Here is a 25512-nt window from a genome sequence, read left to right as displayed (position 1 = left end):
AATATTGTTGGAGGAAAGTCTCACCTCAGTTAATTTATAGAATGATCATCCGTTTATAATCCATGAATATTTTCTCCATTTAAATGAGGCGTTTTCCAAAACTAATTTAGAGAATTATTATAATTAAGAAATACTCTCTCATTGCAATAAGGCATTTTGGGAAGCACAGAGTAAAGTAATAGCTACTTTCTTCTATATAATAGGATTATTAGTTACTCGTTCTTTCATGGGTTTCTCCATTATTCATCTATTTACGTATTTTAAAAAATATAAAAACCATTTAAGTGTAAGTGCAATAACTGCACCAAGTACTATTTTTACCCGAAGTTTTTTAACTGAAATGCATCAATCCCCACTATTAGTTTCCGCTCTTCAAGGTCAAAGTGGACAATAACAATAAAAGTATTTTTTAACTTTTTTTAAAAAAATTAAAGATATTTATGTCAAAAGGTGAAAATTATAGATGAAGTCAAAAACCCACTTAGACCTAAAAGACCAAGAGTGGGCTAAAAAGATTTAACACCTAGATATTCACAAACTCTTAGAGGATTAGATTGTAAGTAGTCGGACACCATATTGTTTTTCATCGAGAGATTCATTCAATTTTCAATCTATTATCAATCTATTATCTTAGGTTGAGTTAAGGTTGTGAGATTCTTTAATATATAATATCACAAAAGGTAAAATCTTTTAAAATAATACACGAGCATATTATTATTTTTTTTTCATAATTTAAATTTTTAATAATATTTTCTTCTAATCATAAATTTTCTTAATTCAACAACACAAGAAGGTAAGGACTGTAAACTCTAATCTTTTAAGTAAAAAAATATCTTAACCACTCGAGTTAGAAAAAAAAAATGATGTGCTATATATAATAATATAATAATGTCTCCAACATATTATAGAATACACTACTGATTGTGTGAACAAAAACCTTGGACTATAATTACATTTGGTTTTGGTTATACTTATACACAACTAACCAGTAGCTTCACAGTTATAAAACAACTGAACAAAAAGAATAAATGAATGAATACTTACTTCCCTTATGAGCTTTTGCTAAAGTGACTACGAAGTAACAAGCCCCCCCACTCTGCATGCCCACCATTACTGGGATCCTTGACCTGCAGATAATGAAGATTCTAATGGGTTTTCATGAGCCAAACCTGTGGGGCTTTGCAGGCCCACTCCATTCAAATCTAATGGGTTTTCCGAGTCCTTCTCCTTTACAGAATAAGTTTCTGGTTTGTTGAATCTATGAGATTCACATTCGAGTTCATCGTCTCCAGCAGCTTCCATGTTGTTGTTGGTCGAAGCAGTGGGTGTTAGTTCAGTTTCAACTTGAACTTCTTTGGCGGTGATTTCTGTTAGAGGGTTAACTGTTACCTATCAACATAACATACATTAGCTTCGTCAATTACACAAGTGATTCATCGAAAGATGGTCAAAAGAAAAAATCGATAACAAGAAGAATTTATCAATAGTTTGTTTAAGAAATGTGAAATGCTTTTTAATCAATTAAATTATTGTTCGGTTTAAACATGTAAGATCCCACGTCGGTTGGAGAGTGGAACGAAGCATTTCTTATAAGGGTGTGGAAACCTCTCTCTAGTAGACGCGTTTTAAAATCGTGAGACTGATGGTGATATGTAACAGACTAAATCAGACAATATTTGCTAGCACTTGGACTTTTACAAATGGTATAAGAGTCAAGACACCGAACGGTGTGCCAACGAGGACGCTGACTCCCAAAGGAGGTGGATTGTGAAATCCCACATCAGTTAGAGAGAGGAAAGAAGCATTTCTTATAAGGGTATGGAAACCTCTCCCTAGCAGACACGTCTTAAACCGTGAGGCTGACGACGATACGTAATAGGCTAAAACGGACAATATCTGCTAGCGGTGTGTTTCAGCTCTTACAAAACATCTATATGCTCATTACATAAATGTCATGAAGAGACATTTATGTGTCGAGTTTATCAAAACTTATTCATAGAATTGAGGCATTGGTTGTAGAGTCTGCATTGATATTTAAACTCTGAGATTCTTTCTTAGGGACATAAAAGACAATACGTGGAGACAAAAGAAAGAATTACCTCTTCTTGTGTAGTAATTTCTGAGGTTTTCAAATCATCATTGGGCGCTGAGCTTAGTGAGCTTAAACTCTGATCTGTTTTTTCACGGTCATCCTTGGCCTCCAATATGGAGTTTCCACCATTTTGTTCTGAAAGGCCTTTGATGAGCTCACTTTCGACTTCAATGGAATCAGCAGGTTTATTATTATCAGGGGAAATGATGGAATCCTGCAAAATACATTGAAAATAAAGATAAGGGAGTCAAATTAGTGACCACATTCTCATTGTACCTTTAATAATCACAGCTAAACTGATAGACAATAGCAGCTTTTCATTTAGCTTCAAGGTCCAAATAACACCCACATCTTCTATTTCTAGAATCATGCTTATTTAACTCGTTTTTTCTTCGTTCTCTAATCGATTTCTATATATACTTTTAAAATTTTGGGCAATTTTTCAAGAGTATTTTTACAAAGTGAAAGTGATTTTAGTAAGCATAAAACTAAAAACTAGAAAGTTAAAGCAACAAAAAGTTATTATTTTCTAAACCAAACCTGGGATAAGGAGACTTTGTTCATATGGGCTTGTTCTTCTATTGAAGACTTTGAAGATAATCCTGCTCTGGTATCCAGAAGCTCTCTTTCAATTACCGAATCTTGCTCCACAGTTGATTTCATGGCATCATTAGACTTCTGAAATTCACTCTGCACAACGTTTACTTGATTCTGTAAGGCATCAGAACGTATTATGTCAATGGAATCAGGAGGTACTCCTCCATCGTAGACCAAGTTGTTCTCTACGGTCGATTTCGAGGCATCGTTAGAACTCTGGAATTCAATTTCCACAACATCTGGTTGATTCTTGTTGTCCTGTTTCAACTCCAATGGTTCTTCAATTTTTTTTGGCTCTACAAGATCTCCATGATTCCTATGAGATTCACTTTGTACAGCATTTACTTGATTATCTGAAGTATCAGAACATATTATGTCATTGGCAACAAGAGGCACCCCTCCATTTGTGGCTGGGTCGTCCACCGCAGGCAATTTCAGGGCATCTTTGGAACTCTGGAATTCAGTTCCCACGACATTTGATTGGTTCTTATTGTCTTGTATCAACTCCAATTGTTCTTCAATATTTCCTGGCTCTACAAGATCTCCATTGTCTGTAATTTGATCTGTGCTTTTACTCTCTTCTTCTAAATGTTCATGAGCCTTGCCAAGATCTCTAGTGCTGGTAATTTGATCCATGTGTTTACTACCTTCTTCTGAATGTTCATGAGTTCTGCCAGGATCTCCATTGCCAGTACTTTGATCCATGTTTTTACTTCCTTCTTCTGAACGTTCATGGTCCCTTCTAAGATCTCCATTGCCAGTAATTTGATCCATGTTTTTACTTCCTTCTTCTGAACGTTCATGGTTCCTGCTAAGATCTCCATTGCCAGTAATTTGATCCACGTTTTTACTTCCTTCTTCTGAATGTTCATGAGCCCTGCCAAGATCTCCATTGCCAGTAATTTGATCCACATTTTTATTTCCTTCTTCAGATTGTTCATGGTCCAAGTCGGATCGACGTCCAGAAGAATCTTCAGGACCACCATGAGAGTATTCACCCAATTTTAGATCAGTCTCTTCCAATGAACTTGTTATCTTTCCATCATCCTCTTGTTTCATCAATATCTCCAACCCACCATCAACATTTTCTCTGGTTTTCACTGTGTTTTCCATGTTCGCTAGAGCTTCTGGATCTTTTTGATCAATAACGTGATTTGTGGCATTTTCATCATCTGTGGGAATAGACAACTCCTGAAACAGAGTGAATCAGCTGTATGTTTTAATCATGGAAGGAGACCATATGTAAAGTAAATTTTACGTTCAATTTCTTTTATTTTATGATTTTATAAAATTTAAAAATGTTATTAAACAATCTTCAACGTGATTTTCTACTAACATTTCTCATTTCTAACTTATATGACTAACTAAAACATCCAGATATGTTTACAATGCATTTGCATGAGTATAGAGTCACAAAATATATTGATGATCAGAAATAGAATACAATTTTTTTCTACTTTCATTTTTTATATTTCGGTTATTTTCTTTTTCATTTTAGTAATATTTATAATGTTACTTGAAAGAAAACTACTTCTGAGTTCTTTTTTTTTTTTTTTTTTTCTTAAACTTCCAAGAACAAAATAACATTGTTCTCCTGTTAAAATAAAAAACAGAAGGGTTTTATTTAAGAGAACCCTTAATACAAGTACGTATCAGTTATAATTCAAACAATTTTGATGAAAGCACCCTCAAATGCTGAAATACCTTGTTCATTTTGGTTACTTTGTTGGGTATGTCAAATTCATGTTTAGCGCACCTCAAATCAATAAAAAAGCTAGAGTACTGACCTCGGGCATTTGGGAGACAACTTGAGAAGGTTGATCCACCATCTCCTCGGCCATTGGACTTAGAATAGTTTTAGGGGGCAATGCTTCTGTGACATTCATTGCCTTTACTTCTTCCTCCTGTGAATCCAATACAATCTTGTTAGACCGCAACTCTAACAACGGACTCGTGTCATCTTGTTTACCTCCAAAACTTGCCTCCTTTTCAACCTCCCAGTCAGGGTTCAACGATTCTCCATCAGTATTGTTCCCATCAACAGTCGGAGGGGAGCCAATTTCAGAAACTTCCACTTGCAGGTCAGAAGCAATGGAGTAAGTTGGAGTTTGACATGGCACCTTATCTGGATAGGGTAAACGCTCCTCCATTTTGTTCTTATTAAATGTCGTGGGGCTAAAATCACGGAGAGTCTCCTTTATTAATTTTTTCTTTGGTACTCTACAGCTCAATGATTTGTGCAGTGCGTTGCTCAATTTTGACTCGAAGTTTTTTGAAACTACTCTCACGTCATCACAGATCACCGCTCCGGGATTATCCGATGAAGATGAATGGCTTGATTGGCTACTAACGTCTTGCGTCATCTCCAGCTCCAGCTCCAGCTCCAGCTCCATTTCAAATTCACTCTGGGAATCTGGCGGAATCTCCTTCTCCTGATCGCTTTCGAGCTCCAATTCATTAACATCCCTGGCCTGTGGTAAATCTTCAGTTTGAATGCCTCTTGTTTCTACAGCAATAGGTTTCTTCTTTTCAGTTTGAGGGTCGCTTTTAAATAATAGCTGTTCGATTAGCCAGTCATGTTCACCTTTATCTGCAATCGAAACTAAAACAAAGACCATAGTTTTGAAGTCAGTTCAGTGGTACCTTCATCCTTTTCTTGTCAGATTGAATTTGAAAGGGAGGGGGATTTCAAAACTTATTTCATAATAGAAAGAAACTATATTGAAAAATATTTTAAAATAATCATATAGTTTCATACAATTGAATTTAAAATTTCCCAACATGCTATATTAGAACTTTTCATTTAGCATATTTCAATTAGTTAAGAAATGTATCAAAAAGATTATCAATTCAATCTCCAACTCCACATGTTGGTTGAACTAAAGAAAATAAATCTGAACTTTCAAAAATAAATATTTTTGTATTCACTAAATTATTTTGCATCTTATATCTCTTCAACATATGTGGTTTGAATATAAGTTGCACTAACACACTTAGCTACATAAAGAAAAATAAAGGCAAGGCAAGATGATTCAAGAATTAGAATAGATATTTTGAAATTTTATCCAAATAGACAAAATTTGTGTTGGATAATGAAAGTCCCACATCGGCTAATTTAGGGAATGATCATGGGAGCTTATGCTCTCTCCATTGGTTTGAGGCCTTTTGGGGACATCCAAAGCAAAACCATGAGAGCCTATGCTCAAAGTGGACAATATCATACCATTGTGGAGAGTCGTGTTCGTCTAACATGGGAGGCCTTTTGGGGACATCCAAAGCAAAACCATGAGAGCTTATGCTCAAAGTGGACAATATCATACCATTGTGGAGAGTCGTGTTCGTCTAACATGGTATCAGAGTCATGCCCTAAACTTAACCATGTCAATAGATTGACAAATCCTCAAATGTCGAACAAAGTATTGTAAGCCTCGAAGGCATAGTCAAAAAGTGACTAGAGAAGACTCCAAAGGAGTCGAGCCTCGATTAAGGGGAGACATACATTGTTCGAGGGGAGGTGTTGGATGAAAGTGTCCCACATCAGTTAATTTAGGGAATGGTCATGGGTTATAATCAAAGAATATAGTCTTCTTTGGTATGAGGCCTTTTGGGGAAGCCCAAAGCAAAGCCACGAGAGCTTAGGCTCAAAGTGGACAATATCATACCATTTTGGAGAGTCGTGTTCATCTAACAGTTTGAAGAACGAGATTTAACCTTAAAAAACCTTAAAACCAAATTGAAATGATGCACAACAAGCCACATGAACGAAATTATAATTGAACTTATACTTCTATTCCATTCAATGCTATAAATGATCGTAAAAATCATTTGTTAATATTTTATCTAAAGAAAAGAAGAATAGTTCCTAGTCAATTAGTCGTGAAATCAGAAGATGAAGAAAAAACAAAAAGTGAAAGAATTATCTTACTTGAAGGTCTTCTATATCTGTGGTGGTATCCCAGTCCCCCACTTTCTTCTGAGTAAGCGGGTCCAAGACAAAAGCTCTCGTGCCTGCAGAATGTAAATTCCTGTTGAAAGCTATCGGCCATAAGATTTGGTTTCTCTTCATGTGGATCATATGGAAGATCAAATGGATTTCTCATTGGCAACAAAACGGAAGGAGCAGAACCAGGCAATGGTATGCCTTCTATCTCTCTACCACCATCCGTCGAGTCAATAGGATCATTCCTTGTAGTGACAATTTTGGGAATATGACAAGGAGGAAAAATGTCGACTGTTAGAACAATTTCTTCATTTTTTCGTTTGTACAACTTTCTGGCTCTTCTCTTAGCAATAAGACTCTCCAATCTTCTGTTCCTTTCAATCTCTGAAAGCCCAAGATCCATCAGATTCTTCTGATCATCTTCTGTCCACTCCACAGCTTTATTCCTATCCTCTTGCGCTTCTTCTTCATCCTCATCCTCTGGATCTTCTGAGCTTTCGTTTTTCGTCTCATCGCCACCGCTATCAGATTTATTAGTCTGAGAGCTCGAGCGATCACAAGCTACGAGATCAGGCTTTACTGGTAACTCCAAGCCCAAAATTGGTTCCTTTGTGCTGGAAACTTCAATACTCTTATCAACTGATGTACTGGAAACTTCAATACCCTTATCAACTGATGTACTAAGAGCAGATGCATTATTTCCAGAATCAAGAGATTGTGTTTCTTTCACCTCAATTAATGATTTTAAGTAATCGAATTCAACCGACTGATCCGTTCCGACTACCGGAGATTTAGTTGGAGTATCTGTTCTGCACGTTTCACTCTTTTCTTTGAATCGTTGTCGCCGACTAGTTGCATTGCGTAAGTATGCGCTACGATTTCTATTAATTGTAGCCGTCGACTTTTTAGGGACCTCTGGTTTTTTATCTTCTACTTTCTCACCTCGAATTGTGGACCTTTTAGAAGTCCGAAAGGCAAGGATAACTCCAGTTAAGCCAAGAAATGGCAAACTGTAAAACAGAATACTAAGAACAGAAGGCAGAAAAATGTACAAAACGAAGAGAAACAACAATGTACCAGACATGTAAGGATGCTGCTGTACAAATCTATGACTAACCCTAACGGACAAATGAACAATTCTACAAACGCATAATTTGATATCTTCCATATCGATTCCCATCTCTCTTCAATACAACTAGATTTGACCTAGCTAATCCAAAAAAGTACAAAATAACAATCAGAATCAAGAATCAGATTAATCGATCAGAAAAAAAAAAAAAAAAAAAAAATCAGGATTCCCTTTGACAACGGAGGTCAAAGACGACGCAGAAAAATGGACGTTAAAACTGATAATTGAAACAATCTTGTTTGTAAAAGAAAACTTGCCATAAAATCACGAGCTGGAAGATTGATAGAAACACTTCACAATCGCAGCATGAACGTTCTCCATTTTTAGAAAATCTTTGGATTGGCGATTAGCAGAGAAGAGAGATCCTCAATATCAGGGCCCTTTTCTTTTGAACGTTGAGAGACAAAATAGCAAACAGGTTAGCCGAAGGAAGGCGCGCATTTTGATATCCTGTTTTTTCTCTTTATCCGCTTTTCTTCCATTCATAAAATATGGGAAACTTCTTTTTCGTTTTCAATTTTATAAATTATCTTAAAATTTAAATTTATCGTTTAATTAAGTCTCATAAATTATTTTTTAATTCACATATCATTTTTATTATCATTCTAATTACTTACCCGATGAATTTTATATTTGACGGTTGATTTTACGGTGATTGAGTAACGTTTGAATAGGTAAAAGGGGAGGGACTATTTTGTAAATTTTAAATAAATTTGTGGAGAATTTTTTTTACATATGTTATCGTCCTTGGACATAAAACATTTATTTACCATGGTATAAAAGGTTAAGAATCATGATTCTCCACATGATATTGTCGACTTTGAGCATAAGCTCTCATGATTTTATTTTGGGCTTCCCAAAAAGCCTCATACCAATACTTATAAATCCACGATTCCACTAAATTAACTATAACTCGCCCCAATAATCTTCAACATAAAATACCTCGTTATTTAATTTTAATTTTTACCTTTTACTCTAATTTATGACTCAACAATTTCTAGTTTATCATATATTTTCTAGTTGAATATGCACTTAGTTCATTTTTATTATTATTATTAATAATATATATATATATATTTACCTATTCTTAAATATCAACTAATTTATTTGAAGTAATATTGAGTTGAAAAATAACCGATATAAAATAAAATTGTCAATTTTGTTAAAATTTATTATATTTATGTTAAAAAATGCTTATAAGCTAAAGAATTTGGGTTAGATAATGAAAATGGAAGAAAGAAATTAAGAGGGTATTCAAGAAACCAGAACAAAAAAGACGAAAAATGAAAAATTGTTGAGCATATATTAAAATAAAGAGGAGAGAAACCCGAAGATGAAGATGACTTATAAAGTATAAATAAACAATGTAGTAAACATACTAACTATTATATATATATTTTAAAGGTATTAATATCATTTTTAAACGTTCATCCATATTTTTCTAAGACATTTAAAACTTTTAAGAATGTTTTAAGAGTATTTTTGAAGTTATTTTTAATACGAAATTTTAAGGATATTTTTTAAAGGTAAAAAATTAAAAATATTTAAAGTTTAAATATATTTTTAGAGACGGGTATTTTTTTAATTTAGCCTATAAAATATTGTTGATAATGATATATATATATATATATATATATCCTTAAAATTGTCATGAAATCCTCGTAATTTTGGTAGACAGGTTCAATTTTTAATTCAGACCATAAAAAATTCGTACACGTGGCAGCACCTTAACAAATCATTCAATACCAAGAAAAACGACCGCATAATCCTTTGGAGTTACCGGCAGTAAAATTTCGGTTATATTCCCGCGTAGGTTTTTAGTTTGAAAAAAGTAATTTTTTAAAAAAAATTTATAAAATTTTTAAAACAAATTATAAAGTGTATTTATTAATTTTTATTAAAGACTAAATTTAAACTTTTATAAAGTGTGGAATTAAATTTGTAACTTAATCTATCATTTGCAATAAAATATAAGAAAATACGTGTCGCATTCTCATCGGTCAGAACCAGACCTGGGAACGCATCGCACTGGATAAAAACCCAATGTAAGGCCGGGCCCACGGATAAGGCTACGAAGCAGAAGGTGTAAAAACCAAACCAACGACCCAAATTCCTTTCCTCACCTTCATCTAACGGTCTATATTGCAAGTTGAATTTTCCAATCAATTTCCCCGCCCTTTCTATATCTTGGTTTTTCATTTTTTTTTTTTTTTTTTTTTTTTTTTTTTTTTTTTTTTTTTTTTTTGCCTCTCACTTCTGCCGCAATTTTCACACTCCAAAAATTTTCTCCAGGTGCACTGCTCACGTCCATAGGGTTTTTTGTTTTTGTTTTTTTTTTTAGTATAGATTAAAAAATTAGGAAAAATACGTAGTTCAATTCGGAGATTTTGATTTTGTTTTCGGATTCTGGAGTTCCGAAATGTTATCGGTAGAGTCTTTAAGTCCGGTAATTCGAACCAAGTTTCATCTCGATTCGAATTGTAATCTACGTTGTTGGAATGGATTGGGGGTTTTCCGTTGTAAATCCAGGGTATATCACCAGGATTCAAATCGTTTTCTTCTGAATTTGGTGCCCTTTCCCTCTGTAAAGTTGTATAGATTAGCGCCTTCGAAAAACTCGGATAGATTCAATCTTTGGGGAGGTTTCGCGGGGAATTTCGGGTCGAGGAGTATCAGGGTATGTGCAAATAGTAGAGATAGTGATTCCACAGGTGGTTCAGGGGAGAAGAGTGAAGCTAAACCTAGCGAAACTCAGGGGGTTAATAAGAACACAACGAATTCTGGTTCTTCGTCCAATCCAAGGAGGGAGAAGCACGGAAAAGGAGGGGGTTGGTGGTGGTCTAAAGGCGGAAAATGGCGGTGGCAACCTATAGTTCAGGCCCAAGAGATTGGAATTTTGCTTCTGCAGCTCGGAATTGTAATTTTTGTTATGCGATTGCTTCGTCCTGGGATTCCATTACCGGGGTCCGAGCCGAGGACTCCCACGACATTCGTAACCGTACCTTACAGTGACTTCTTAAGCAAAATCAACAGTAATAACGTGCAGAAGGTAGAGGTTGATGGAGTGCATATCATGTTTAAGTTGAAATCTGAACCAGGTGCTCAGGAAAGTGAAATAATCGGTGGAAGCAAGCTGCAGGAATCGGATTCATTGATAAGAGGTGTTAGTCCGACTAAAAGAGTAGTTTATACGACTACCAGGCCCAGTGATATTAAAACTCCATATGATAAGATGCTTGAAAACGCAGTGGAATTTGGGTCACCAGACAAGCGGTCGAATGGATTCTGGAACTCTGTAATGGTGAGCTTTTAAATGTTGTGTTATGCTACTAAAGATCTTTCTGAAGTTAAGTGGACATTTATCTTATTTTCTGTGTATGTGATATCTTTCAAAACCATGTCCAAATATTGCTAGTTCTAGCTTGATTATAGCAGAGTGATTATTATTTTGCTGGCACGAAGAACAAGCGGGTTCGATGGCTTTTAAATGTCTGTTGGAGCTCCAAAACTTACATGTCGGCGATAGCTTTTATAAACGATCTATATATCTTCAAGTGCAACTAAAACATGTTCTTACTATGTGTCATATTTTGAAGAAAGGCATGGGAACAATGAAAAGCATGAATTCAACTGTAACTTTATTCTTTTACGTCTCTTATGTGCTTCAACTATATCATTTATTACAGAATTTTAAAGTGGCAAAACATATACTTGTTTTGTGATTTCTAGATAGCTCTGTTCTATGTTGCTGTGCTTGCTGGCCTTCTCCACCGGTTTCCTGTAACCTTTTCACAGGTACGAGATGGCAAGCTTCTTTTTGTTTTACCTTCTGAAATGTACTCTCCTTATTCTGATCGGGTGCCTGCTTGTATTTAGCATACAGCTGGTCAAATTAGGAACCGCAAGTCTGGGGGTTCTGGTGGGGCAAAAGTCTCTGAACAAGGTGAATCAATTACTTTTGCTGATGTGGCTGGTGTTGATGAGGCTAAGGAGGAGCTAGAAGAAATTGTGGTATGTTAGACATGGGTTTAGTTCTTTTCTTGCCCAATTAAGTCATTAATATCATCAACAATCTTTTGGGAACTTCTCACTTATTTGGGAAATTGTTTTTGTATAGTAACAATGTAAAAAAAATATGCTTCACAGGAATTTTTAAGGAATCCAGATAGATATATTCGACTTGGTGCTCGGCCTCCTCGTGGTGTTCTTCTGGTGAGTTTTAATGAAAGAATAATGATGATTGTCAAGGGTCCATTTGGAAGAACTGCGTGCATGCAGAATCCATTTAAAAAATAAACTTTCAGAGTTTATCCTTTCTTTTCTAAATGAAAGTTATTATATTATAAGTTATTTACCATTGTTGGTTGGACCAATGGTCCATCTATTGCACTTTTAAACTTTGCTTTAACAGTTAATTGATACATTTAATCTCTCTCTTTTTTTTTTTTTTTTTCATTTGCATATCAGACCAAGAAATCAAACTTACAGTTAAAAGACTGTGTACACTTTTCTAACTCTATGCGTTGTTGATGGTTCAAAAATAGATCTTTTAGGGAAAAACTATTTATAATCTACACACTCATTTCGTTTTTTCAAATTTCCAACAGTACACATAAAAAGATACCTGAGTACTCATTGATTGAACGAATAATTTTGTCTCAAGAGTACACTTTTTTTTTTACACAAAATCAAACCAAAATTCTGCTTCTATTTGAAAAAGATTGACGCTTTTTAGTTTGATTTATGTTTTATCTAAATATCCATGTCATGGTTGGACTTAAGTCTGTGTATTTGTAATACTATCTACAGGCACTTGAATATACTTATTTAAGATGCATCTGTGGCAGTCAAAATACCACTTAGCTTTTAAACCCAATGAGGTGAACTTTGGTGGTGCATCTGCAATTTGCAATTTCTTTCAACTTTTATGATGTATTTGACTAATCAAAATCCCTGTCGAGCTCTTCTGCACACCCATTGAGTGCTGCTCAATTTTCATTTCTCTACTAGGCCTTCTTCTCCTATCAATATGACACCCCTTTTAGAATAGAATGATATGCTAGATGGGCTACGTGTCTATTCGTTTGTACATTAGTATATTTCAGCTTATATTCATGTTCATTGGTATATTTTGGAAGTGATTATATGGGCTAGATGATGCAGACAGCAAGCACGATCCTGTCTGGTTAATTGTTCCTTTCATTTTTATGCAACTAAAATCGGATTCTGGTATATAAAGTTTGATTATCTTTTTCAATTGTACAGGTGGGTCTACCAGGGACAGGTAAGACTCTTTTAGCCAAGGCTGTCGCTGGGGAAGCTGAAGTACCCTTCATAAGTTGTTCTGCTAGTGAATTTGTGGAACTGTATGTTGGCATGGGTGCCTCTCGCGTGAGAGATCTCTTTGCAAGGGCAAAGAAAGAGGCACCATCAATCATCTTTATTGACGAGGTTAGAACAAGTGATAGTGACTATTGAATAGCTAGTATAATCTTTAAAATTCTTACAGTCAAATCCCCGCCTTCTTGTAGATTGATGCTGTAGCAAAAAGTCGTGATGGTAAATTCCGTATTGTCAGCAATGATGAAAGGGAGCAAACCTTGAATCAGTTGCTTACTGTAGGTTTCCATGCGTGAGTCTTCAGCTTCCAAATTATATTATGTTAGCCAATTAGCAATAAGTTCAATGGGTTTTAAATTGCTTTACAGGAGATGGATGGGTTTGACAGCAACTCGGCTGTCATTGTTCTAGGTGCTACCAATCGATCAGATGTTCTAGATCCTGCTCTTCGCCGACCTGGAAGATTTGATCGCGTGGTTCAGGTTTGTGACCTGTATTATGATTCTGCTACTTGTCCAAGTTGAGTGATAATAAAGTTAATCTCAACTTTTTTTTTCCTGGTCTCCCACACTATTTCTTAAAAATTCTAGGTGGAAACACCCGACAGGACTGGAAGGGATGCAATTTTGAGAGTACATGTTACCAAGAAAGAGCTCCCCCTTGCGGATGATGTCAACCTCAGTGATATTGCTTCTATGACCACAGGCTTTACAGGGTATTTTGTATTCCCTTTCTATCATTTCTTCTGAGACGCGTTTCTAGTTCATGAATCTTAGTCCTTTGTGATGGGTTGATTTAAATTGGATTGAAACTTATACATATTACAGGGCAGATCTTGCAAACCTGGTTAATGAAGCTGCTCTTTTGGCTGGAAGACAGAACAAAATTGTGGTGGAAAAAGATGATTTTATTCAAGCAGTGGAGAGATCTATAGCTGTAAATATTTCTTCCTCTCACACACACGCCATACACATTCACACGCACACCTCCCTTAAATGAAAAAGAAAGGAAGCTCGCAAAGAAGGGCACTACTAGCTACCTTGAAACTCATTAAATATTTTAAGACAATAATTGTGGAACTAATTGGCTGGTTTATTTGCAATTCTACACGGCATCATTTTTCAAGGGACTAAGCCGCTCACTAAGATTACGACAATATGTAATAATGTCTATCTGATGGGTTGATATGAAATCTATTGGCTAAAAGAGGATTAGGGGAGAGATCCTCTGGAGTGAAGGACGCTCTGTGCCTTGTTTGCATTTGGATTGATTTTTTTTTTTTTTTTTTTTTTTTTTTTTTTTAAATGATGTAAATTATTTGTTGCAGGGCATAGAGAAGAAAACTGCCAAATTGCAAGGAAGTGAGAAGACTGTAGTTGCACGACATGAGGTTGGTCATGCAGTTGTAGGCACAGCTGTTGCAAATCTTCTACCTGGACAGCCGCGTGTAGAGGTAGCAATAGAAATATGCTTATGAAAGACGATTTAATGATTTATTGTTATGTGTTTATTTTTGTTGGCAACAGACAGATATAGTTCTAGTTTTGTTATTGGGGCGTTAGGATCATTTGAGTAGTTTAGCTTGCCTAACTTATGAATCAGGATGAGTTTAGTAGATTTCAACGAACACTTTTATTTTTTCGTATAACCAAGTGAATGTTTTTGTCTAATTATTTGAGGCAAGTAAATTTTTCATTCAATAATAAAATCCTTCTTAATTAAAATTATAATAGTGATTATATATCGTATTTTATTGGTCTACTTTTGTGAGGTCAATAATGTTTTTCATATATCCTACTGAGTATGCTGTTCTTAGCATTGGATTTAAGCTGTTGGTCTATATCATGTTCGTTTCTGGCTGCTACTGCACATTAACCTTGAATTTGTCTACCTTGCTAAAAATGTATTTAGGGATGCTGTTTCTCCTTAGCTCTAGACCAACCAATTCTTGCTGTTTTGACAAACCGATCTGACTTGTTCGATATGTGGAACTATTGATTGATTGTTGGGCACTAAAGTTCTATTCTCACTTTAGTTTATGAGGTTGAATATATAGTAAATATTGTCCGAGCACAAAAAATAAAATCATTTCATGAATGTATTTATCAGAAATTGAGTATACTACCAAGGTCAGGAGGGGCACTTGGGTTTACCTATATTCCTCCAACAAATGAAGATAGATATTTGCTCTTCATTGATGAGTTGCGTGGCCGTTTGGTTACGCTTCTGGGAGGACGTGCAGCAGAAGAAATAGCCTTTTCAGGTCGTATTTCAACTGGAGCACTTGATGATATCAGACGAGCAACCGACATGGCATACAAAGCAGTGGCTGAATATGGTCTGAACCAAACAATAGGCCCTGTGTCCATAGCAACGCTTGCTGGTGGCGGAATCGATGAGTCTGGGGGAGCTGTCTCTTGGGGAAGGGACCAGGTTCCGAATATCGTACAATTTCTACTTTTTTTTATTTATATGTTCTATGCTGTCCATCTTAATTATAATATACGCAACAGGGACATCTTGTTGATCTTGTTCAAAGGGAGGTTAAAGCATTGCTACAATCTGCTCTCGAGATTGCGCTTTTAGTCGTGCATGCAAACTCAGCTGTCTTGGAAGGGCTTGGTGCCCATTTAGAAGGTGATATTCCATTTTATCTTTGTTTTTCTTTTTTTGTGTGAATTCTGATAGATGTAGAGTTATAGATAATCATTTGTCTCTCGTTTGCTAGAAAAAGATAGGCAGTGACTTGAACTAGATGAAAACCTTGACAGAAAACGATTTGGTCAAACACAAAGAAATCCTGATCTTTAACAAAACTAGCATTGAAGATTTATTTTTCATTTCAATTGTCTTAGGCAAAGAAAAAGTAGAAGGTGAAGAGCTGCAACAGTGGTTGAGAATGGTTGTTGCACCAAAAGAACTGACAATCTTCGTAAGAGGCAAACAGGAATCTCTTCTCCACGTACAGTCCGTGAACTCGGCCCCAGCTTCGTAGCCATCGTGTACAATTCTTGTATACTAGAGTGAACTAAATTTCGGCCCATTTTTTTATAAGATGCCTGCTGGTTGGATGTGTCATCCACAACATGCAAGAAAAAATACCAGCAAAACAACCACCAGCAGCTGCCTAAGCACCTCGTGTTGGAGCCATGTTCAGGTATGTTGCCATATCAAACTTTAATGTTCTCAATCAGCTATGCATTGGTCGCAATTTTAGCAGTATCCAACTTCATATCTGTAATTTATTACCCAGCTTTATAAACTGCTGTACTGTAAATATATAGCGTTTCCATAAGTTACAAATGAATGAAGTCTGGGTCATTGTACTCTCTCAAATGTTATCAGTCATTCTTCATTCAACAAGAATTTGTGCATTTTCTTTAGAATCTTGTTGATCATAACCTCTCCTTTTTTCTATGTGTCTGTCTAGCTTAGCAATGTTAGAACTGCATGAAGTCTTGGTCATTTTTCGTGTACTCCCAAAAGTTGCAAGCCGTCAGTCAACCGAAATCCAAATGTGAGAATCTCTTTTAGTACTTATAATTCGATAAAACTTTATAAATAGTCTTTACTGTTTGATAAAACACTAACTTTCAAAATCATAGGTACTAAATTCTAAGTTTCTCCATAGAATCCATAGGATAAAGACCGACTTTATAATTTAGCCATTCCTTATGTTGATCATAACTTGTCTTTGGTTGTCCGCTCTCTCTGGCTAGTTACTTCCATAAGTTACATCAAATCATCGTTCAACAGGAATTTGTGCGTTTTTTACATCTATTATTGAACATAATTTTTCTCCCTCCCTTGTCGAGCAAAGCTACAAATGCAGGACATTGGTCCTTTTACTAATCTTCCAAATTACAGGTCATTCACTATTTAACAGGGATTCTGTGTTTTTTTAATATTCACTTTTGTTGATCATAATATGTCGTTGGTTGCCTTTGCGTGATTTCTTAAGTTTTACTCTTAATCATCCCATTTGTTTGTAACGGCTCAAGCCCATCACTAGCAGATAGTCTAAAGATGAACTTGGACTATTACAACCCTTTGAGCTCTCCCTTTGAGACATCTCCTCAATGATTTTCCCATTATGCATCTGTTAGGGAGATGTTTCCACCCCCTAATAAGTAATGCTTTGTTTTCGGATCTCACAATCCACTTCCCTTAGGGACCCAATGTCCTCGCTGGCACATTGCCCAATATCGGGCTCTGATACCATTTGTAACAGTCCAAGCTCACCGCTAGCAAATATTGTCTTCTTTGAACTTTTCCTTCGAATTTTCCCTCAAAGTTTTTAAAATGCGTCTATTAATGAGAGGTTTCTACACCCATACAAGAAATGTTTTGTTTCTATCTTCAACCATTACAGGATCTCACATTGTTTATATCGACTATTATTCACCCTAATTTCTCTCTAGTTGAACGATGTTCACGTGAAGTTCCGTCATTTTACTTGTCCTCCCAAAAGTTACCAAGCCTTCATCATCCTGTGTAGGAATTTATGCACTTTTTATCTTCCATAATTTCTGTTATTATTATTATTATTTATTTTATATTTATTCCTTTGTCTCTCGCTTATCGGAATTCAAATTTTTAATCTCTTAGTCGTTGACATGTACTTAAACTTAGTTGAATAAAAGAGAATGTACATTCAAATATTCAACTTTTTGATCGAGAATATACACGTGGCATGAAATGTAAGTACTAAAAATTATTGGGTTACTCTCTCCAAATTCTATCCTTACAAAATTAATTGCATCGGAACTTTTTCGTTGGTCATTCATGATCCTAACCTCTCTTCTCCATCTCTGTTTGTCTCTCTCTCTATCTATCTGAGCATTTCCTGCATCATTCAGATATTATTTCATAATAGGAAGTGGGGTTTGGCTGTTTGAACTTCATCCACATAAATATGAGGGTGGTAAGAAAGTGAAAGCTTTGTGGGTGTGGTGATGATATTTTGGAAGCATATAGCTAAATATCAATGTTGCTATCTGAAAAAGAAGTAAACAAAAAATTGGCAGGTTTTGAGTGATCATAATGCTTCTTTCTTGCCATCAATTGATTGCCATTTCTGTGTGTCGCATTGGAACGGTGGGCGCCAGAATTCCCATTGTATCTCATCTTTCTGTCTTTTGTGCTTGAAAAGAAGTGATGCCCTAGAATTCTGATAAATGGATGAATATAACTATATTTTAAATTAAAATATCAAGTGCAAAATGTCAAAAATAATTGAATTTATTCAATCGAAGAATAAATTCATATCATACCCTTCACATGAGATTCCATATCGGAGAGGAAAACGAAGCATTCTTCCTTCCCTCTTTTGTTCTTCCTAGTGACGAGTTTTAAAAACTTTGAGAGAAAGTTCAGAAGGAAAATCCCAAAAAATACAATATCTATTTGCGGTAGGCTTGAACAAATGGTATCAGAGTTAGACACCGGGCAGTGTGCCAACAAAAACGTTGGGCTTCGAGGGGGGGGGGGGTGAATTGTAAAATCCCACGTCGGTTCTAGTGAGGAGGGCAGTGTGTCAAGGGAGGGTGGATTGTAAAATCCCACATCGATTCTAGTGAGGAACCAGTGTCAATTAGGACATTAAGCTCCCAAGAGAGTGGATTGTAAGATCCCGCATTGATTGAAAAATGAGAACGGGTGTGAAAACCTCTAACTCTTAAAAACTTTGAGGAAAAGTCTGGACTAGACTAGAATACAGGATCTTGCAATAAATTACAAATAATTAAAATAAAATAAACTTATATTTATCTTTTAAATGTTGTACGAATTTTGATTAGCTTCTATACATAATTTTTATATTAATTTAGTCTTAAAGGTATATATACCTAAGAAAAATCATAATATTAGTAATCTTATAATTTATATAAATTTATAATTCGAATGTAATGCAATTAAAAAAAAAAAAACTGATGAGGGCAAAAGAAAAAAAAATTAAATAAATAAGTGGGACCCAGGTGCGTGGCGTTTGCATGGACGGTTGTGGGTCCCACCCGAACCTGTGCATGCAAAGCCCCTATAAAACGGAAACGTTTCTCCAATTTTTATTTAATTTTGGAAACGATTCTTACGACGGTTAATAAAACAATTTAAATTAAATTAAAACATTAAAACAATAGTTTATAATACAAGAACGTTTATTTATTTATTTATTCCGCCGCCAACGACCTTGACATTTTCCTACCTCCTTAGCAACATAGTCACATTTTCTCGTTTCTAGGAGTGAAAACTCTTCCACAAATTAATACGAGTCATTTCAACATGTTTTGTTCTTATCACTTGTTTGTCGGAAAAAAATTTCAAAAATTCATCCAATATAAGATTGCTCCAAGCAAAACATACGTAACTTTAGAGTTCATAAGCGTGAGTCATTGAAAAAGAAGGTACATCTTACTGGTATAGGTAGCGATCTTTAATTCTTTTAAATTTTTTAATCATTCTACTCTTAATATGATATCAGTTCATTCATCTGCCTTCAACTTAATTTCATATATTATAATAATAATAAATTATTTAAAATTTAAGGGTATTAATTAGTTTTTAAAAATCTAATATATTATTAGTTAATTAACTAAATAATGGTAAAGTATTTTTAATTTTTTTTTTTAGGTTGATAAATACTTTTTTAAAGCTCGAATATTTTTGTAGTCTCAAAATTTCAATTTAAAAAAAATAAATAAAAATAAATTTAAAAAAAATAAAAAAGGAGATATTTTAATTGTCAGAGTCAGAAATATCTAGCCCGGAGATTCAGCCACGTCGGCATCCTTTTCATTACCATTTTTGAAAGTACGAAGACGACATTTATCCCTCTCTGCCTTTCAATAAGAGCCAAGCCTCTCCCATTCTCTGCTCGAACAGCGGGCTTAACAGATAAGATTCAACTCCCCAGGTTCTTCGACAAACCCTACATCTTTTCCATTTCGTCGTTTTAATTTCATAGTACCTGTGGCTTGATTCTTTCTTCGAACGCATTTCATGTACTGCCTTGTGTTTCGAATCAATTTTCTGTGATCATTCTTGAGTTTTTGTTTTCCGTATAGATTTCGATTTGATTGCTTTGTTATTATCTTTGTTGCATGAGTTGCTGAGTTCTATTGACGATCTTGTTATCGCTTGTGTTTTCTTTTGACTAGATTTGTTGATCGGCCAGTGAACTGAACTTGCATGGTTTAAAGATTTCGTTATTTTGTGACTATATCATCTGGTATCTGCTTTGTTCTTCTTATTACCAGCATTTCTTTAACCTGCTACTTGAATGTTGGATTGAGGCGTTCATTGAGATGTATTATAGTAGCGATGCTGATTTTTTTTTTTTTTTTTTTTTAATGATGCAAAGATATTGTCACTTTGAAAGCATGTTGTAGAGAATATGCTTTGTTCTTACTCAAATCTGTGCATTTTCTTTCACCGATTACTTGAATGTTAGATGAGCCGTTGATTGAGCTGTATTAAGATAATGCTTTTTGTGTTTTCAGCTCGTGCCTCATCTCGGAGTCTGATTTTTGAACGGCATGTATATATATTCATGAAACTCATTGAAAATTTACTCTCTTAATTTTGCATTTTCTTTCACCTGCTAATTATAACGAGTAATAGCAGAGTATCATTGACTTGATTATCATACAAGGCTATGGCCGCTCACTTATCATCGAAATGAACTTGAATTTAGCCAGGAGCTACTCAACCAACTTACATAACACTGTAGTTAACAATAAAAATTTAGAAGGCTAACTGAGCTAATTAAAATGTGAAGTAGCTTACAACAATTGGTTACTCACAACACCGCTCGAGTGTCAGATTGAGTTCTACTAAGAAAAGGCTTTTTGTTCTCTCTGTTTTTTTGGGTCTGATTTTGAAATTCATATTATTATACTTATGAAGCTCGTCGTGCCTGATTCTGACAATCATTTATCAAGTTCAAGAAACTCTTTTCTTTTTCTTCAATGGTAGGATTTTGACCATTAATTTTTTATTTTCTAGATCAAAGATGTCGTCTATTCAAGCTACCATAACACCTGCTGTTGGAAAGAGTGGGAACCGTTCCTACTCTACGAAATTGCTTAAGTCTGCCTTCTTTCCTGGGTTTGATGTGGTTGGTCGTGTTTCCGGTGCATGCAAGGAATTACACCCTTCATCTATTACCTTAGCACCTAGAGCCACTTTAACCTTTGACCCCCCAGAAACCAGCACGGAGAAGGCCAAAAACAAGAAACATACAGTTGATCCTTCTTCTCCTGATTTTTTGCCGCTTCCTTCATTTGAGCTGTGTTTTCCAAAAAGCACAAAAGAACACAAGTGAGTGAATTCATTGGAGTATCGTCTTATTTCATAGTTCTTGTAACTGTTGCAAGGCTAGATAGATGATTATCGTAAACTGATATCATATACATCTGCAATTATTGATGCATGTTTTGCTATGCAGGGAAATTGTTCACGAAGAAACTGGGCACGTGCTCAAAGTACCCTTTCGACGGGTTCATTTATCTGGTGATGAACCACACTTTGACAATTATGACACTAGTGGTCCTCAAAACATTAGCCCCCGTGTTGGTAAGATGATCAACTTTTAACTGTTCCTTAAAGAGACTCATTTTTGCTATATATTTTTTTTGTAGCATTTATTGGTTTTGTTTATTATTTTTAATTGTTCGTGAATGTATACTTTTACTGAAAATATAATTTTTTGTGAAAATTGTTTGGACTCTGATGCTCAGATATACGTCTGTTATTTTAAGTCTGCTGCATAAGCAGGCTATTTCTTGCCTAAACATTAAAACCAACTGCTGTGAAACTGACATCCTTTAGCAGTGGGCCTATCTGACTCTATAAGATAACATAAATAGCGGGAAGTATGATTGCTTTCTATAATGGGAAATCCCTTTGAGCTTTTGTTAATTGTCTTGTAATCCAGTTTCTATAAATAATGCTTGCTTACTTGATTTCCATGATGAATCAATACAAACAGTTATGGTAATTTTTTTTCTTTGGTGTCCTGTGTGGGTGTATGTTTACCTATCTCTTTCAATTTTTGACAATCAACAATGTTATATAGGATTGCCTAAACTTCGGAAGGACTGGGTTGATAGGAGAGAAAAATTAGGAGCACCAAGATGCACACAGATGTATTATGCCAAGCAAGGAATCATAACTGAGGAAATGTTGTTTTGTGCCACTCGTGAGAAGCTTGACCCAGAGTTTGTGAGGTCAGAGGTTGCTCGTGGGCGGGCAATCATCCCTTCCAACAAGAAGCATTTGGAATTGGAGCCCATGATTGTGGGTAGAAATTTCTTGGTCAAAGTAAATGCAAATATTGGAAACTCTGCTGTTGCGAGTTCAATTGAAGAAGAAGTTTATAAAGTCCAATGGGCGACCATGTGGGGAGCTGATACTGTCATGGACCTCTCTACTGGTCGTCACATACATGAGACTCGTGAGTGGATTTTGCGTAACTCACCAGTACCATTAGGAACTGTACCCATATATCAGGCACTTGAGAAAGTGAATGGAATAGCTGAAAATCTCACCTGGGATATTTTCAGAGAAACACTGATTGAACAAGCTGAGCAGGGTGTAGACTATTTCACTATTCATGCTGGGGTCTTACTGCGATACATCCCTCTAACAGCCAAAAGAATGACGGGAATCGTATCACGTGGAGGATCTATTCATGCAAAGTGGTGTTTGGCTCATCATAAGGAAAACTTTGCTTATGAACACTGGGATGACATACTTGACATCTGTAATCAGTATGATATATCCCTATCGATTGGTGATGGGCTGAGACCTGGTTCAATTTATGATGCTAATGACACTGCTCAATTTGCGGAGCTCTTAACTCAGGGTGAACTGACTCGTAGAGCATGGGAAAAAGATGTGCAGGTATGAATAAAAGTCTCTCTTGCATACATGCATCCACGTGCTAAAAATCAAACTTATGTTAGTTATATGCATTTGTGAGGAAACCTATTACTCGCAGTTATATGCAGTGAAAGAACATCTTATTGTTGTAACTTTCGTAAGAACCACTCAAGCCGTACCTATTACAGCTTGTTTGGTTGAGAATGTACACTAAAAATATGGATCTAAAGGTTCCATTATTTTCAATAGCTAATACAGGCAATTATTTTCTGCTATTTTCATTTTAGAGATTAGGAATGTTATTTTTTACTTGATTCTAACTAGTGGCCAAATATTTGAATTTCAGGTAATGAATGAAGGACCAGGACATGTTCCAATGCATAAGATCCCTGAAAATATGCAAAAACAGCTTGAGTGGTGTAATGAAGCACCTTTTTACACTCTCGGCCCCTTGACTACGGATGTTGCTCCTGGATATGACCACATTACCTCTGCCATTGGTGCAGCCAATATTGGGGCCCTTGGCACGGCTCTTCTCTGTTACGTGACACCGAAAGAGCACTTAGGATTGCCGAATCGAGATGACGTGAAGACTGGAGTAATATCATATAAGATAGCTGCTCATGCAGCTGATCTAGCCAAAGGTCACCCACATGCACAATCATGGGATGATGCACTGAGTAAGGCAAGATTCGAATTTCGGTGGATGGATCAATTTGCTTTGTCAATGGACCCTATGACTGCCATGTCCTTTCATGATGAAACCTTGCCATCAGAAGGTGCCAAGGTAGCCCATTTCTGCTCCATGTGTGGACCCAAGTTCTGCTCCATGAAGATAACTGAAGATGTGCGGAAGTATGCCGAGGAACACGGGTACGGGAACGTAGAAGAAGCTCTGCAGCAAGGGATGGATGCTATGAGTGCTGAATTTTTGTCTGCAAAGAAAACCATTAGTGGTGAACAACATGGTGAAACTGGTGGGGAAATCTACTTGCCTGCAAGCTACGTGGACTCCATGAAAAGGTGAAGGTTAAGAATCACAATTTCTTTTTGGTCTTTTTGATTTTATTGCTTGGTTTTCTTAGCATAGAACAAGAACTTGAATAACCATATATCAATGTCTTCATATTCCTCACTTGAACGAATTTGGTACAAAGCGTTCTCATATTGGATCTCTACACATATATTACCGAATCACCTCGAGAACCTGCTCGATTATTATCTGACTTTGATTATCTTGTCTAGATTAAATATCCTTGTAGGCTTCATGGATATATAATTAGTTAATGCTGCAGCCTGCAAGAGACGGGTAATGCTTTTTATTTCTTGGGTCTTAGCATACAGTCCAATGGTAATAGTTAGTCAGTCACATCTTTAGATGAGGAAGAACCCTACTCAGTAAGGTAAGGAGTAAGGTTTTGTAATAATCGGTATCGTTCCCCTTTTTCGATAAGGGGCAACGAGAACCATTGCTCTCAGTTTTTAGCGATTACTCCGTTAATTCCTGTGGTTGATTCTTACAAATGTATGAATTTGCAGGACCGCTAGGGAAGGAGAAAGGGTTTGAAGTGCAGGAGACTTGTTTGAGCGGACAGATAATTTATGCCTGCTGCTTGAGTTTCCTAATTCTGGCCATGGAAGAGTACGAAGTTTAGCTTGTATCTATTCCCTTTTATTGGCTGTATTTAGTTTGTGTCTGCTTTGTGTCTCTCTATCTGTTGGAACTAAGAAAAAAGTTATTGCTGCTGTTCTTGATGTCTTGGCTGTTGTGCCTCTTTCATCATCTTTGTTTTGATTCTATTATTAATGTAGAAACGCACCGGGGGTGCCTCGACCAAGTTCTTAGCTTTGCTCGGCTGCGGGCTTAACTTGGTCAGGCTGAGATAGTCCCTTTGAACCTGAACAGGATAATGCCTGCGTAGGGAGCGTGCTTTTCTGTTTTTTGTTTGTGTTTGTATACAGGAAAAACGTCGCTACACTGCTCGTGGCTGTCGTTATGGTCGACGATCTATTTGAGCATGCATCATTCGAACCTGACCAAAACAATGAGGCAACTGAAGACAGTAAATTCTCCATCTTCCTATTTACCAAAATATTTTCAAGCTCCTCATAACTGGAAAATGAAAATAGCCATATTACTTTTTTACCCTTGGCAAGCCAAGTGGACCCGTAGGGGAGTAAAGAGCAACTCAAAAATAGAAAATTCTTTTTGTCGAGATAAAATATTAATTACTATCTAATACTAATTACTATTTTAAATGGGCTATTTAATTTTTGAAGTTTAGATTAATTAATTTAATTATAAATTGTTTAAAAGAATTAAATTAATCTTTAGATATTAACATAAATGACCTAAGAAAAATATTTTTAAATTTGGTTAAATTATTATTATTATATTTGCTAGTTAGAGAATTAAATTTCATAAAGTTAGAATTTGGTTATTATGGTTGGATAAAATCTAAGATAAATATTTTATTTTACATTGATGAATTTAAACAATATGACGTGAATGACTACCAGTAATTTGATAAATTA

At 35.7% G+C, this 25512-nt stretch overlaps 3 protein-coding genes across 11 annotated transcripts; 2 read left to right on the top strand and 1 right to left on the bottom strand.

The window, feature by feature from the left end:
• Positions 1 to 868: 868 nt before the first annotated feature.
• On the bottom strand, positions 869 to 8001 carry LOC111788906 (uncharacterized). Of its 2 annotated transcripts, none has more exons than XM_023669476.2 (5): positions 6615 to 7998; positions 4477 to 5291; positions 2633 to 3880; positions 2100 to 2306; positions 869 to 1389 (listed from the first exon to the last, which is right to left on the bottom strand). In XM_023669476.2, exons 1-5 carry the CDS (start codon positions 7807 to 7809, stop codon positions 1111 to 1113), a joined length of 3744 nt encoding a protein of 1247 aa, XP_023525244.2. In that variant the 5' UTR covers positions 7810 to 7998; the 3' UTR covers positions 869 to 1110. The 2 variants fall into 2 exon arrangements, with proteins under 2 accessions (XP_023525244.2, XP_023525245.2); XM_023669477.2 differs by having other exon boundaries at positions 1227 to 1382; positions 6615 to 8001.
• A 2019-nt stretch (positions 8002 to 10020) lies between these two features.
• Positions 10021 to 16785, top strand: LOC111788908 (ATP-dependent zinc metalloprotease FTSH 9, chloroplastic). Of its 3 annotated transcripts, none has more exons than XR_015419885.1 (14): positions 10021 to 11059; positions 11488 to 11553; positions 11635 to 11769; positions 11905 to 11970; positions 13024 to 13209; positions 13290 to 13376; positions 13467 to 13580; positions 13689 to 13813; positions 13926 to 14034; positions 14426 to 14551; positions 15208 to 15531; positions 15612 to 15735; positions 15954 to 16255; positions 16534 to 16785. XR_015419885.1 is itself a non-coding variant. In XM_087121382.1 (13 exons), exons 1-13 carry the CDS (start codon positions 10178 to 10180, stop codon positions 16091 to 16093), a joined length of 2484 nt encoding a protein of 827 aa, XP_086977508.1. In that variant the 5' UTR covers positions 10021 to 10177; the 3' UTR covers positions 16094 to 16484. The 3 variants fall into 3 exon arrangements, 1 of the variants encoding a protein (XP_086977508.1); XR_015419884.1 differs by having other exon boundaries at positions 16529 to 16785; XM_087121382.1 differs by lacking the exon at positions 16534 to 16785 and having other exon boundaries at positions 15954 to 16484.
• A 3064-nt stretch (positions 16786 to 19849) lies between these two features.
• Positions 19850 to 25243, top strand: LOC111788907 (phosphomethylpyrimidine synthase, chloroplastic). Of its 6 annotated transcripts, none has more exons than XR_015419886.1 (7): positions 19850 to 20008; positions 21100 to 21414; positions 21542 to 21669; positions 22172 to 22998; positions 23324 to 24000; positions 24517 to 24619; positions 24824 to 25243. XR_015419886.1 is itself a non-coding variant. In XM_087121383.1 (7 exons), exons 3-7 carry the CDS (start codon positions 21107 to 21109, stop codon positions 24542 to 24544), a joined length of 1968 nt encoding a protein of 655 aa, XP_086977509.1. In that variant the 5' UTR covers positions 19962 to 20008; positions 20253 to 20323; positions 21100 to 21106; the 3' UTR covers positions 24545 to 24732. The 6 variants fall into 6 exon arrangements, 4 of the variants coding, with proteins under 4 accessions (XP_023525249.1, XP_086977510.1, XP_086977509.1 ...); XR_015419887.1 differs by having other exon boundaries at positions 23324 to 24006; XM_087121383.1 differs by lacking the exon at positions 24824 to 25243 and adding an exon at positions 20253 to 20323 and having other exon boundaries at positions 19962 to 20008; positions 24517 to 24732.
• The last annotated feature ends 269 nt before the right edge of the window (positions 25244 to 25512 follow it).

Source organism: Cucurbita pepo, chromosome 2 (assembly GCF_057944985.1).
Source record: "Cucurbita pepo subsp. pepo isolate OVF chromosome 2, ASM5794498v1, whole genome shotgun sequence".
Lineage (NCBI taxonomy): Eukaryota > Viridiplantae > Streptophyta > Magnoliopsida > Cucurbitales > Cucurbitaceae > Cucurbita > Cucurbita pepo.
The sequence above is the reverse complement of the archived record's forward strand: the minus strand, read 5'-3'. Positions and strand labels throughout refer to the sequence as shown.